At 46.8% G+C, this 14,260-nt stretch overlaps 1 protein-coding gene across 5 annotated transcripts in view; it reads right to left on the bottom strand.

Moving 5' to 3' along the window:
• LOC129700020 (exportin-1-like) overlaps positions 1-14,260 on the bottom strand; it is a 105,161-nt gene that overhangs the window by 52,746 nt on the left and 38,155 nt on the right. For all 5 annotated transcript variants that reach the window (XM_055640167.1, XM_055640164.1, XM_055640165.1 and 2 more), the window contains exon 2: positions 1,118-1,243. In XM_055640167.1, the coding sequence (XP_055496142.1) occupies positions 1,118-1,237 (120 nt within the window). In that variant the 5' untranslated portion in view covers positions 1,238-1,243. The remainder of the gene's footprint in view (positions 1-1,117; positions 1,244-14,260) is intronic.

Genomic DNA, 14,260 nt, shown 5'->3' with positions numbered 1-14,260 from the left:
CCCTGCTGTGTTCAATAGGTTCTCCCACAATTGTTTTATGCTACACAATTCAGTTCATTCTCCAAAAATCACATCAACAGTCTCAACATTTCCTCAAGAGCCTTAACTTCCCAATCCGGGTAATGCTTCCATAAATCTCTTCACCGCCTCAACTGCAGGCACAACTTATCCTAAAGAATCGGTGACATCTCGACCCGAAATGTCACCGATTCCCTCTCTCCAGAGATGCTGCCTGACCCGCTGAGCTACTCCAGCACTTTGTGTAAACCAGCATCTGCAGTCCCTTCCTACACGTGCAGTCACAAGTTTCTGGCTGCCGATAACAGAACGATAAAATACCGGGTGTCAGGGGTTGTGGGGAGAAGGCAGGAGAATGGGACTAGGAAGGGGAAATAGATCACCCATGATTGAATGGTAGAGTAGACATAGAAACATAGACAGTAGGTGCAGGAGTAGGCCATTCGGCCCTTTCAACCAGCACCGCCAATCAATGTGATCATGGCTGATCATCCACAATCAGTACCCCATTCCTACTTTGGGTATGCAAAACAAAGAATTTAACTGTGATTTGTCACATATAAAAATAGGTTCAGGACTAGGCCATTTGGCCCTTCAAGCCAGCACCGCCTTACAATGTGATCACGGTTGATCATCCACAATCAATACCCCGTTCCTGCTTTCTCTCCATATCCCTTGATTCCGTTAGCCATAAGAGCTAAATCTAATTCTCTCTTGAAAACATCCAGGGAATTGGCCTCCACTGTCTCCTGTGGCAGAGAATTCCATGGGCAGATGGGCCCCAACTGATGGACGTGATGGGCCGATTGGCCTAAATCTGCTCCTTTCACCAATGACCTAATAACGCTCCCACATGTGCTGTTAGGCCACCAATATCAGGGGCCCACTGCCTTTTCCGCCGACCCTTGTTACCCAAGCAAAGCACGAGTAACTATTTGCTCATGACAGACTTTTCGCACACCAGGCTCTCTCACTGCAGGAGGTAGAGGATGACATGGTGGTTCTATCTCAAGGCTAAAAATCACTTATGATCGCAGCACGTTTTTGAAGAGAAACAGGTTGTCGTGAAGAGGAGGTGTCACCCAATGGTTAGCCTTACCTGGGGGCCTTCCCCGTGATACAAACAATTTACTACGTTGTCCAGCAGGTTGATGTCAAGCTTCTGGTTGAAATCCAAAAGCTGACGTGCGGGGTGATCGGTGGTCATGATTGTTGGCATGGGGTCCTGCAAGAGGAGAGGCAAACAGATTAGTAAACTCTTAGTCTGAAGAAGGGTCTCCACCCGAAACGTCACCCATTCCTTCTGTCCAGAGAGGCTGCCTGTCCCGCTGAGTTACTCCAGCATTTTGTGTCTATCTTTGGTGTAAACCAGCATGAAGATAATGAATGAGATAATGATAATTAATAAGTTTATTGGCCAAGTATTCACATACAAGGAATTTGCCTTGGTGCTCTGCCCGCAAGTGATAACATGACATACAGTGACAGTTAGGAATGACACATAAAACATTAATAATAAAACATTATTGATGAAACAGGTGAATTAAATAAAATACCAGAGCATCTGCAGTTCCTTCCTGCAGCTGGGGAGAGGTTGAGGTGGTATGAGGGGGAGGAAACCCCCTCATGATGGATGTTACTTTGTCATTAAATCAGCACGGGTTGGAAGCACCACGTTTTACCTGGCTGTGTGATCGATAAACGTGCACTACCTTGGTTTGGTTTATTTCAGAGATGCAGCATGGAAACAGGCCCTTCAGCCCACTGAATCCACGTCAACCATTCGCACCAGTTCTGTTATCCTACTCGCTCACCCGCTCCTTGCAGACCTGCTGCGATTTTACAGAGGCCAATGCACCTGCAAACCCCGACATCGTTCTGACACAGAGGCAGCAATGATATAATCCTGTGGGATGTGCTCCTGTATCTAGAATGGGGCTGTGACGCATGAATCTGAGGGGTAACCTTTTCACACAGAGGGCTTGAGTGTGTGGAACGAGCTGACGGAGTAGGTAGTTGAGACAGGGACTATCGCAACATTTAAGAAGCAACTAGACAGATACATGGAAAGGACAGGTTTAGAGGCCAAATACAGGCTTGTGGCACGTGTGGAGATGGGACATGTTCAAGAGTTCATAAGTTATTGGAGCAGATTTAGGCCATTCGGCCCATCAGGTCTACTCCACCATTCAATCGTGGTTGCGTTATCTTTCCCTCTCAACCCCATTCTCCTGCCTTCTCCACCTGTACTAATCAAGAATGTTGGTCAGTGTGGGCAAGTTGGGCCGAAGGGTCTGTTTCCAGGGTATAAGACTCTGTGACTGACCTTCTGACACAGAGGCAGCAGTGATACAATGCCACAGCGGATACACTACCTGGGAGATAACATATGGTTGAGTCACAAAAACCAATGGAGCGTGGAGAAAACTAAACTAAATCTCAATGAATCACTTGCACTCAAAGGGCTGGGCCATGTTGGTTGAAAAGCAAAAGGCTAAGACTGGATCACAGAGCCACTGACTCACTCCCCCACGCACTGCTAACTCCACCTGGATCTGAGAAACTTAGAAATAAAAACCAGGATGTAAATGCCGAGGATATATAAGGCACAGGTCAGGTGTAATCTGGTGTATTGTGAACGGTTTAGTTTAGAGATACAGCGCGGAAACAGGCCTGCGCACATTAACACTATCCCACACACACCAGGGACAACTTACACCGAGCCAATTAACCTGCAAAACTATACGTCTTCAGAGTGTGAGGGGAACCCGAAGATCTTGGGGGGAAAAAACGCAAGCAGATCACGGGGAGAACGTACAAACTCTGTACAGACAGCACCCATAGACGGGATCTAACACGGGTCCCTGGCGCTGCAAGCGCTGTAAGGCAGTAAATCTACCGCTGTGCTACCCGTTTTGGGCCCCATTTCTGAGTAAAGATTCATTGCCTTTGGAGAGGGTCCAGAGGAGGTTTACAAGAATTATCCCAGGGTTGATTGGGCTAACATACAGTTAGCGTTTGACCGTACTGGGTCTGTACTCGCTGCAATTTAGAAGGATGACGGGACACCTCATTGAAATGTGCGTAATAGTGAAAGGCCTGGATAGAGTGGATGTGGAGAGGATGCTTCCACTAGCGGGAGAGTCTAGGACGAGAGGGCACAGCCTCAGAATGAAAGGACTTACCTTTTGAAAGGAGATAAGGAGGAATTTCTTCAGTCAGAGGGTGGTGAATCTGTGGAATTCATTGCCACAGAGGGTGTCAATGGATATTTTTAAGGCAGAGATTGACAGATTCCTGATTGAAACTGGTGTCAGAGGTTATGGGGAGAAGACAAAATACGGATGAAGGAGGGATAGATCAACGATAATTGAATGGCCGAGTAAACTTGATGTGGCGAATTGCTTAATTCTGCTCCTATAACTTGCTAACCTCCAGATAGTTTGGAAGATACGTTTTTTTTTTGCGATGCACAAGAAAATGCAACATTATCCATTACTGAATCTAAAAGCCACAATTCACAAAGGCAACTAAAATTCACTGAGACGCCAACATCAAATGGTTCTCATATACTAGACTATATATATATATATTTCATCCCCTGCTCTCCCACACAAATTATATTTATACCAGGGCCGTGGAGTCGGAGTCGGAGCAAGTTTAGTACTGCTGGAGTCAGAGTCAGTAAAAAAAGTCCCGACTCCGACCCCAACATAAATTTTAGTGACTACGTAAATTGGAAAAATCCCCACTTTTTAAACATACTGCACACTTTATTTCTACCCGAGAGAATGAGAATTTTTATTTAATTCAATGGAATTTTAATTTTGTCATAGTCCTATATGTAATTTTTTTTTCTTTTAGCATAATGAATTATGGTTTTATTTCAAGAATAAAGAATAAAAAGGCACAATAACATAGCTACAACCATTCAGGGGCGGAAATCGCTATCACAACATGGGGGAGGGACACAATTTCTTAGCGCAGCGCGCGAGGCTTTGAAGGATTCAGTCGTGGGCCCTGTGGATGGTAAAATCGGGAGCTGACCTGGTTGGTGACCGACTCCAAACTCCAGCAACAGCAGCTTCGTCCGGCCCAAATCGTGGGGCTTCAATCGGCCCATTCGCGGGGACTTTCATCGCCCGGCGGTGGCTTTGACATCAGGAGCTTCGATCGCCTTGACGCAGCGATTTGACCACGGGGCGGTGGAAGATCCCTAGGTCGATTTTAAGCCGTGCCGCACCGGGCGATGAAAAGCCCCGCGAACGGGCCGATTCAAGCTCCGCTCTATGATCTTTGCTCCATCAGGATGTCTCCCTCCTCCAATCACCGCACTCTATCCTCAGTCCCACCCCCCTACTTCCGCCTCTGACCGACACCTCCCTCCTCCAATCATCGCGCTGAATCATCATGTCCCGCCCCCCTTACTGCCTGCTGACCAACGTCTCTCTCGTCCAATCGGTGCCCTCGATCATCGGTCTCACCCCCACTCTCGCGGAAAGCGGAGATTTTTTCGTAGATTTATTTTCGCCAAGTTTTAAATTCCGGATTACAAAACATGGGGGGGGGGGGGGGGGATTGTCCCCCCCTCTCAAAAGATGGGGAGGAAGTGTGTGTCACACCCCCCCCCTCCGGGATTTTCCGCCCATGCAACCATTAGACTCGAAACTTTAAAGACATGGATTTAAAAGGTATAGTCCGATGATTCATGTAGTTCTTATGAAATGCCATCTTGTGTAATGGCATCAAAGCAGATATTGAATTATATCTAGGGGTCGGAGTCACAAGAAATCAAGGAGTCGGGTGTTTTGGGTATCGACTCCACAGCCCTGATTTATACTGTGCAGGAAGAATTCTGTTTTGTTGGCACACCATATGTCGCAAGCTGGTACGGAGCTTACAGGATAACAAGGGCACAAACCCTTCAAGACGTAAGAACAGAAAAATGTTGTAAACACTCAGCAGGTCAGAAAGCATCCATTGAAGGGTCAGAACCACACAGTACAGAAACAGGTCCTATAACCCAACGATTCCGCACCGACCAGCGATCGCATAGTCCACTTGCACAATCCGACACAATAGGGACAATTCAAAAATGGTCCCAAAGCCAATTAATCTGCAAACCTGCACATCTTTACAGTGTGGGAGGAAACCAGAGCACACGAACAAAACCCATGCAGTCACGGGGAGAACTCCGTACAGACGACACCCGTAGTCAGGATCGAACCCGGGTCTGGCGCTGTAAGGCAGCAACTCCACTGTTGCTCCAGAGTTCTCGAAAGAAGTTACTTCCATGTCTTGACAACCCCACAAGCCCAACCATTCTATTCACTGAATTATCTAAATGTACACTCAATTACCCAAAGTCAAAGTCAAAGTATCCTTTATTGTCCATTAGTTCATCTCCCCACTATCATCCCAATCAATGCAAATCAAAGCTCCAAACCATATTATCATTTTTATTTTTATTTTAAAAGATCACTATTCCAATCGCTTTCATTTCTTGTCACCTGTGAATCACATTAGCCTTGAGAGCCATTTGATTAGACATGATTGATTAATGGACCGTAACATACGTTCATAAGTTGTAGGCTGCAAATCTGAAGCGACAACAAGTTCTAGGAGCAGAATTAGGCCATTCGGCCGAACAAGTCTACTCCAACATTCAATCATGGCTGATCCATCTCTCCCTCCTAACCCCATTCTCCTGCCTTCTCCCCATAACCCCCGACACCCGTACTAATCAAGAATCTATCTATCTCTGCCAGAATGGCAGATCAATGGATAGAATAGCACTCGATGGACCACATGGCCTAATTCTGCTCCTATATCTTAAGGCCTTATTTATAAACTCATCTCACACCCTCACCATAGTTTTGATATTCATTCTCCATGTTTTAAATGGTCAGAATCAGATGCCTTTATCTCACTGTAAACTACGAAATTATTTTGACCAAGTTCTCGCTCTGCTGCTCCTTGCTGTCCATTACCGTTCCTCTGCTGCCCATGCCCCAATCTCACAACACCACCCATGTCCAAATAACCCCTCAACTTTGGAGTGTCATCGTAGTTTTCAAATCTCAGGATCCAATACCTTTCTGCCCTTTACAAACTTCTATTGTCCCAGTGTGTGCCCACGCACATATCCCTAATCCAACACAAATATTAAAACACAACATTGGAAGCAGTCAGCAGCATCCATGGGGAGACGAACAAAGTCATTGTTGAAGGTCAAGGATCCCTCATCAGAACTGGAGGGAGTTGGAAAACAAGCTGATTTTAAAGTTGCAGAGAGCACTTCACTATTGCTGGAGAGAAGGAATGGGTGACGTTCCGGGTCGAGACCCTTCATCAGACTGACACCCTCCCATCAGAGCAACACCCGCTCTTTCTGCTCACCCTCGGTGATTCCTCCAGCCTGAAGAAGGGTCTCGACCCCGAAACATCACCCATTAACTTCTCTCCAGATATGCTGCCTGTCCTGCTGAGTGACCAGCATTTTGTGTCCATCTTCAGTGTAAACCAGCATCTGCAGTTCCTTCCTACATGCTTCACTGTTGATGTCCATTCTACATCAGAAAATTATTCCATTCCCTCCCGACAGATTTGACAGCCCATTAAGCCTCTTGCCTATGTTGGGTAGTTTCCTTTCAAAGTTCCCTCCTCGCTGATCTTTGATACATATTACAATGCCAAATGTAAGACGCTACATTCGAGAAACTGGAGAGGATGCAGTGGGGATTTTCCAGGATGTGTCCTGGGATGGAGTGTTGCTGTTGTGATGGGATAACTGGGAGAGTCTAGGTTTCTTTTCCTTGAATATTGATTTCTCGAACTTCGGGTAGCCCCGACATTCCCCCTCTCTCTCTCTATCCCTCCCCCACCCAAGCCACACAAGCTTCTCGTTTTCACCTAACAAACAACTCACAATGCCCTGTTTCCATTATCATCGTTACTTTTTCGCATACCTTTCATTCGTTGTTCTTTATCTATCTACATCATCACCTATATCTCTCGTTTCTCTTATCCCTAACCAGTCTGACGAACGGTCTCGACCCGAAACGTCACCCATTCCTTCTCTCCAGAGATGTTGCCTGTCCTGCTGAGTTACTCCTGCTTTTTGTGTCTACCTTTTGTTTGCCTTGGGACAGAAAAAGCTGAAGGGTCCCTAGTGGGAGAGTACAACATTTTGAGGAAGAACATATTGGAGTTCAGAATGCCCTGCACATGAAGTTGGTAGAGATAAAGAAGCTCAAAATAAAGGATTTATCTTTAGAAAGGAGATGAGGAGAATTTTGTTTAGTCAGTGGGTGGTGAACCTGTGGAATTCATTGTCACGGATAGTGGTGGAGGTCAAGTCTTTGGATATTTTTAAAGCAGACATCGTCATGTGTTTGATTAGTAAGGGTGTCAAAGGTTACGGGGAGAAAGCAGGAGAATGGGGTAGAGAGGGAAAGATAGATCAGCCATGATTGAATGGTGTAGTAGACTTGATGGGCCGAATGGCCTAATTCTGCTCCTACAACTTATGAAAGGCGCTGCCCCCGACACAAAAATATATGAGCGACTGTGTAAATAGAAGGGGATGAATGGTAACAGAGATAGGTGAACATGCTGCAAATGAGACACAAAGCACTGCAACTGATGAAAAGAAAAACAAAATTGCATGAAATATTCAGAAAATCTGGCAGCATTCGAGTTTGGGTTTAGTTTATCATCACGAGTACCAAGGTACAGTGAAAGACTTTTGTTGCGTGCTAACCAGTCAGCAGAAAGGCACGTACATGATTACAATTGAGCAAAACAAAGCCTATCAAATCCGATCACAGATAGTCCACAGGTCTCCAATGAGGAAGTTAGCAGTTCAGCGCTGCTCTCTAGCTAGTAGTAGGATGGTTCAGTTGCCTGAAAACAGCTGGGAAGAAACCATCGCTCAATCTGGCGGCGTGCCTTTTCACACCCCTATGATCTTTTGCCCGACGGGCAAACATGTTTAAATAAAATATAATATATTAAAAAAAAAGAAAAATGCTTAATTAAAATCTTTCATCAATATCAGGCAGTTCTGATGGAAATGGAAATACACAAATTTCATATGACCAGCCTTTCGAGTCGCCAACATGGTGGACTGGTGCTGATGGGAGGTATTGGGACTACAATTTTCTCTTTCCACAGATGCTGCCTGACCTGCTCGGTATTTCCAGCAGCGACTTTTACTTCAGATCTTTAGTGACTGCAAGTTCTATGTCTCCCAGTTCCACCACCTCCCACTCTCCCACATCCACATCTATTTTTATCTCTGCTGTACAGAGCAGCTGTGATTAACAGGCCTTCACCTCCCCCTCTCAACCTGCACTGCTACCACGTGCTGTGCAGTCTCTCAGCCTCCACCTTGACACAGAAATTCTGTTGTCTGCACTTCTCTGCAATGTTGAAGCATACCCGTTTTCTAACTCTTCACGTTTCTGATGAAAGAGTATTAACTTGAAATATTAAATCTCCCTTCACAGATGCTAATATTGTTGGGTGACGTTTCGTGTCAAGACCCTTCTGCAGACTTCTGCTCCCATGCAGCTGGCTGGGTTAGATGAAGTGTCCTTCTGCTCCTTCCTTCCTCATGTCTTGAACAAGAATTGTCCTGAAATGCACCACCATCCTTGCTGGCTCAGGATAATATCGGGATTGCTCAATGTCTCTGGGAACAATTACAATTTCAAACCAGTAGCACTGATGTAGATTGGCCAACAGCAACACATTGCAGCTGGAGACACCACCATTTCACAGGCACAATAAAATATTCCCCAGCTTTGCACTTCCTCGGCATTCAAGACTTTTCACGGGAAGTTTTTTTTTTTTAAATCAGAAAACGCCACGTTGTACCTCAGATTAATTAAATTCAAATCAAATGTTTATCAAACGTTCAAGATTCTTCCAGGTCACCATCTAACCCAGCTGTAGGCAGCACAGTGACACAACGGTAGAATTGCTGCCTTATAGCACCAGAAGCCCGGTCCGATTCCGACTACGGGTGCTGTCTGTACTTGGATGTTCTGTTTCTAAGAGTCTGGTTCTTATAATAAAGGGGTGCCCATTTGAGACTGAGGTGAGAACAAACTTTTTCATCCAGAGCGTTGTGAATTTGTGGAATTTCCTGCCTCAGAGGGCAGTGGAGGCCAAATCGCTGGATGGATTTAAGAGAGAGTTAGATAGAGCTCTAGGGGCTAGTGGAATCAAGGGATATGGGGAGAAGGCAGGCACGGGTTATTGATTTGGGACGATCAACCATGATCATAATGAATGGCGGTTCTGGCTCGAAGGGCCGAATGGCCTCCTCCTGCACCTATTTTCTTTGTTTCTATGTACGGAGTTTGTATGTTCTCCCTGTGGCTGCTTGGGTTTTCTCCAATTTCCACACATACTCCAAGGACATACAGGTTTGTAGGATAATCAGCTTCCATAAAATTGTCCCTAGCGAGTAGAATAGTGTTAGCGTATTGGCTGGTCGATGTAGACTCGGTGGGCAGAAGGAACCGTTTCCGCACTGTACCACTAAAGCCTAAAGACTATAAACAACTATTTCAGCCACTGAGATTAAAAATAGAAAACGTGAAAAGCACTCTGCAGATCAGGCTGCATCTGTGGAAAGAAAAGTGCGTGTGTTTTAGGTGAAAGACCGTGATCAGAACATTTCAGATTTCCAGCATCTGCAGTTTTGTTTATACTCATTTATTCCATTTTGTTTCATCCAACAAACCCCCTACAAATTGAGAGGCTATTTGAAAATGACAGGCATTACAACAGATACTGAGAATTTATTTAAAAATTTAAAACGTAGGAAATGTTCAGCAAGTCAGGCAGCCTCTGCGGGCAAATACACAAATACTTAACTCTTTACACTAGTTGAGATGCTGCCCATCAGAAATGGGTGGCCTGGTGGCGCAGCAGTAGAGTTGCCGCCTTTCAACACTAGAGGACGGTTTTGAGTGCAAACTCATCACCGGAGCAGCTTTCATAGATCTCACCGCTGCCTACGACACTGTCCAGCACCGCTCCGTGATCAGGAAACCTTTTGACATGACTGGTGACCTCGACCTGTGCCAAGTCATCAAAAGCCTCCTCAACAACAAGAGCTTCTTTGTTCAACTAAACGACAAGAAGAGCAAATGGAAAACACAAATGAATGGCCTACCACAAGGCAGCGTACTGGCCCCCCTCCTCTTCAACATCTACACCAACGACCAACCACTTCCCCCACAATGCCACTGCTTCATCTATGCTGATGACCACCGCATCTCCACCCAACAGGAGAACTTCCAGAAGATCGAGTCTGTCCTGGAAAGCGCCCGCCCTCCAAGAGATGACAACCTACTACAATGACAACCACCTGAAACCCAACCCATCAAAAACCCAACTATGCAGCTTCCATCTTAAAAACCGAGATGCAGGAAAACAGCTGAGCGTCTCATGGGATGGCCACAAACTCTCCAACCACCTCCACCCCGTGTACCTCGGAGTCACACTCCACAGGACACTCTCTTTCAAAACCCACCTTCACAACACCAAAGCCAAGGTCAACACTCGCAACAACATCCTGCGCAAACTGGTAAACTCAAAGTGGGGCGCTGATCCACCAACCATCCGTGCAACTGCCCTAGCCCTGTGCTTCTCCACAGCTGAATACACGTGCTCAAGCTGGAGCCGCTCCCACCACACCAAACTGGTTGACACAGCCCTCAACGACACCTGCCGCATTATCACGGGATGCATAAAGACAACGCCAGTCCCGTGCCTCTACGCCCTAGCTGGTATTGCCCCCCCCCCCATATCAGACGATCCATCGTCGCCCAAGACGAGCGGAGAGCACAGGAGATCGATACCAGGCACCCCCTGCACGGACACACAGCACCTCCACCCCGACTGAAATCTAGAGCCAGTTTCTTGCAGACGTTCCCACCTCTCCAGACAACCAAAGAAACAGCAAGGACCAAAATCTGGAAAGATGAATGGAGCCAGCTCAACACACGAGCCCACGACTGGATGGAGAGAGGAATCACTCCGACTGAATGCCTCGCCAGCGGGCACGACCTCCCATGGCCAACCTGGAAGACCCTCAACAGACCCTTAACTTACGAGTGGAGCAGGGGAGGTGCAAAGCACTTATGAAAGCATGGAACTACCAGGCAGAAGACACATGCAGCTGTGGAGCAGTACAGACAATGTCCCACCTACTGGAGTGTGACGACGCCCCCCAGTGCAGCCCCCAGGACCTGGCTGAACCGACCCGACCAGCTGTGACCTGCGCCAGATACTGGCAGAACGACATCTGAGATTGCAACGGACTCGAAGAAGAAGAGGAAGCACTAGAGACCGGGTTCAATGGTTGCTGCTTCACAGCGCCAAAGACCCGGTTCGATTCTGACAATGGGTGCTGTCCATACGGATTTTGTACGTTTTCCCTGTGACCATGTGGGGTTTTATTCAGGTGCTCCGGTTTCCTCCCACACTCCGAAGATGTATGGGCTTGTAGGTTAATTGGCTTTGGTAAAAATTGCGAATTGTTCCTAGTGGATAGTGTTAGCGTGCGGGGATCGCTGGTCGGCGTGGACTCGGTGGTCAAAAGGCCCGTTTCGCATTGTATCTCAAAAACTAAAAACAACTAAATAGTTTTCTGTATTTATAATTCTTCACTCAACTTATTTAAACCGAGACAAAGTAATTGGGTGCAACTGGGAGTGATCCCATCCCAGAGCAATACAACAATATTTGGCTAGTCAAATTCACCACCCTCTGTGTGAAAATGTTACCCCTCGGATTCCTATTAAATTTTTTCCTCTTCACCTTGAACCTATGTCCTTTGGTCTTCGATTCCTCTACTTTGGATAAAAAACTCTACCCGATCTATTCCTCTCATGATATTATATACCTCTATAAGATCCCCCCTTATCTTCCTATGCTCCATGGAATAGAGACCCAGGCTACTCAACCTCTCCCTATAGCTCACACCCTCTAGTCCTAGCAACTTCCTCGTAAATCTTTTCTGAACCCTTTCAAGCTTGACAATATCTTTCCTATAACATGGTGCCCAGAACTGAACACAATATTCTAAATGCAGTCTCACCAACATCTTACACAACTGCAACATGACCTCCCGACGTCTATACTCAATACTCTGATTGATGAAGGCCAAAGTGCCAAAAGCATAGTACAGGTGCACAACCTTTTATCCGAAAGCCTTGGGACCAGACACTTTTCGTAATTCGGAATTTTTCGGCCTTCGGAGTGGAAGATTTTTAGCGTAGATTTTAACGGCTGGCTCAGTGGTAGAGTGCTCGGCTCATATCCGCAAGGTCGCGAGTTTGCGCCTCGATCCCAGCAGTTACTCGGTCGCGAGTTTGAGTCTTCAATGTAGTTTTTTCTTGCAGAATAAATGTTTGTGTGAAATGCAGTGTAGGAGAGGTGTACTGACTGTGTGGGCAGAACTTTGGAAGTGATTGCCCACCAGTCTCAAAAGTCGCTGTGTCTCCCTGTCCCTGAACCTGGGATAGCAGGGGGCGATCAAACAGCACACCCCCCTCCCCCTCCAACTCCAGAGGAATCCGCTCCCCGATGGGCCGCTACGGCGACAAGTGGCAGTTCGCCCACAGCCCGAGCTGCGGCACCCGAAGAACAAGACGTACCTTGCACACCATCAGCTTCTGCCCCTACCGTGTTCCTCTGGAGTTGGAGCTGGGCTGGGCTGGAGATGCTGATCTGGGATCTCCGTGCTTGCAGTGGGCCTGGGGGTCGGTGTCCCGATGAGGGGGCACAGCTCGGGCTGTGGACGAACTGCCACTTGTCGCCATAGCGGCCCATCAGGGAGCTGCTTCTGGTGGTCCCGATGTCTCCGGCCAGTTTGCAGTTTTCCTCTGGAGTTGGAACGGGGCTGGGCTGCTGCTGGCTGTGGGTCTCTGGGATCTCCGTGCTTGCAGTGGGCCTGGGGGTCGGTGTCCCGTTGGTCCTGACGTCTCCGGTGACTGGCACTGACCTGCTGGCATCGCCGACGTGAAGACAGTGCAAAGCCCCCGCGCCGGTGCAATGGGCGGGGAGCTGGAGAGGGGAGGGGAAAGGGGTCACACACATGGCCGGGAAGCAGAGGGGTGTAGGTGGGGTGAAACTGAAGGGAGCGACAATCTGCTGCTGCCTGCCCGCTGAGTTAAAAAGTTCCCACGCAAGACTCACGATACACTGTGTATCGTGAGTCTACCGTGGGAACTTTTTAACTCAGCGGGCAGGCAGCAGCATATTGTCAATTATTAACCCTCCCGCGCAATATACCCTCACCTTCTCTTTTATGAATGGGGATTTAGTTCCCCTTTCTTCGAGGACCGACCGGAGGTTCCGCTGTCACCTCTGCGGGCCGCCCTCGGTGAACGTCTTCAAGGACCTTTCTTCAAGGACCGAAAAAATGTCCGCTATTCGGAGCTTTTCGTTATTTGGATCTTCGGATAAAAGGTTGTGCACCTGTATAGTAATATTTGTACTGAAGAGTATGCAAAAAATAATTTCCCTGTACCTCGGTACATGTAACAATAAAGTACTTTTGAACCGTTGAAAATGCGATCCAGACCCCAACTCAAGTCAAGATGGATCCAAATTTTCTCCCTAACGATATCATGTGCATCATATTCCATATTTGCAAAAACAATTTTGCAAATCAAAAGGGCTGTTTAATATAATTTAGAAATGACATTAATTTCTCAGGCTTTGTAATTTTCCTCCCTCCCCACATCAATGTACTTGCTGAGTAGAGGCAGATGGCACAGAAACAGGCTCTTCGGCCCAACTTGTCCATGCAAACCAAGATGCCCATTTAAGATAGTCCCACGTCCACGCTGGACCAAAATCCCTCTAAACCTTTTCTATACAAGTACCTACCCAAATATATTTTAAACATTGTCATTTTATCTGCCCCATCTACTTCCACTGGCCGTTTGTTTTATAAATCTTCTGCATAAATTAGTTGCCTTTTAGGTTCCTATTAAATCTTCCCCCCCCACCATAAACCATGGGTTCTCAACATTTTACCCCCTGGCAACGTTTCGAATGTAAATTTACCCCCACCCTGTTTTGTTCAGCAATTTGAGTTTTCACTTCTACCATAATAAAACAACTGACAAAGGGGGACATGAGTATTTTAAATTTACCCCAGGTTGGGAATCTTTGCCTTAAACCTATTCCCTCTAGTTCTTGTTATCCCTAATCT

This window comes from Leucoraja erinacea, chromosome 9 (assembly GCF_028641065.1).
Source record: "Leucoraja erinacea ecotype New England chromosome 9, Leri_hhj_1, whole genome shotgun sequence".
Lineage (NCBI taxonomy): Eukaryota > Metazoa > Chordata > Chondrichthyes > Rajiformes > Rajidae > Leucoraja > Leucoraja erinaceus.
This window is presented reverse-complemented; position numbering and strand designations above follow the sequence as displayed.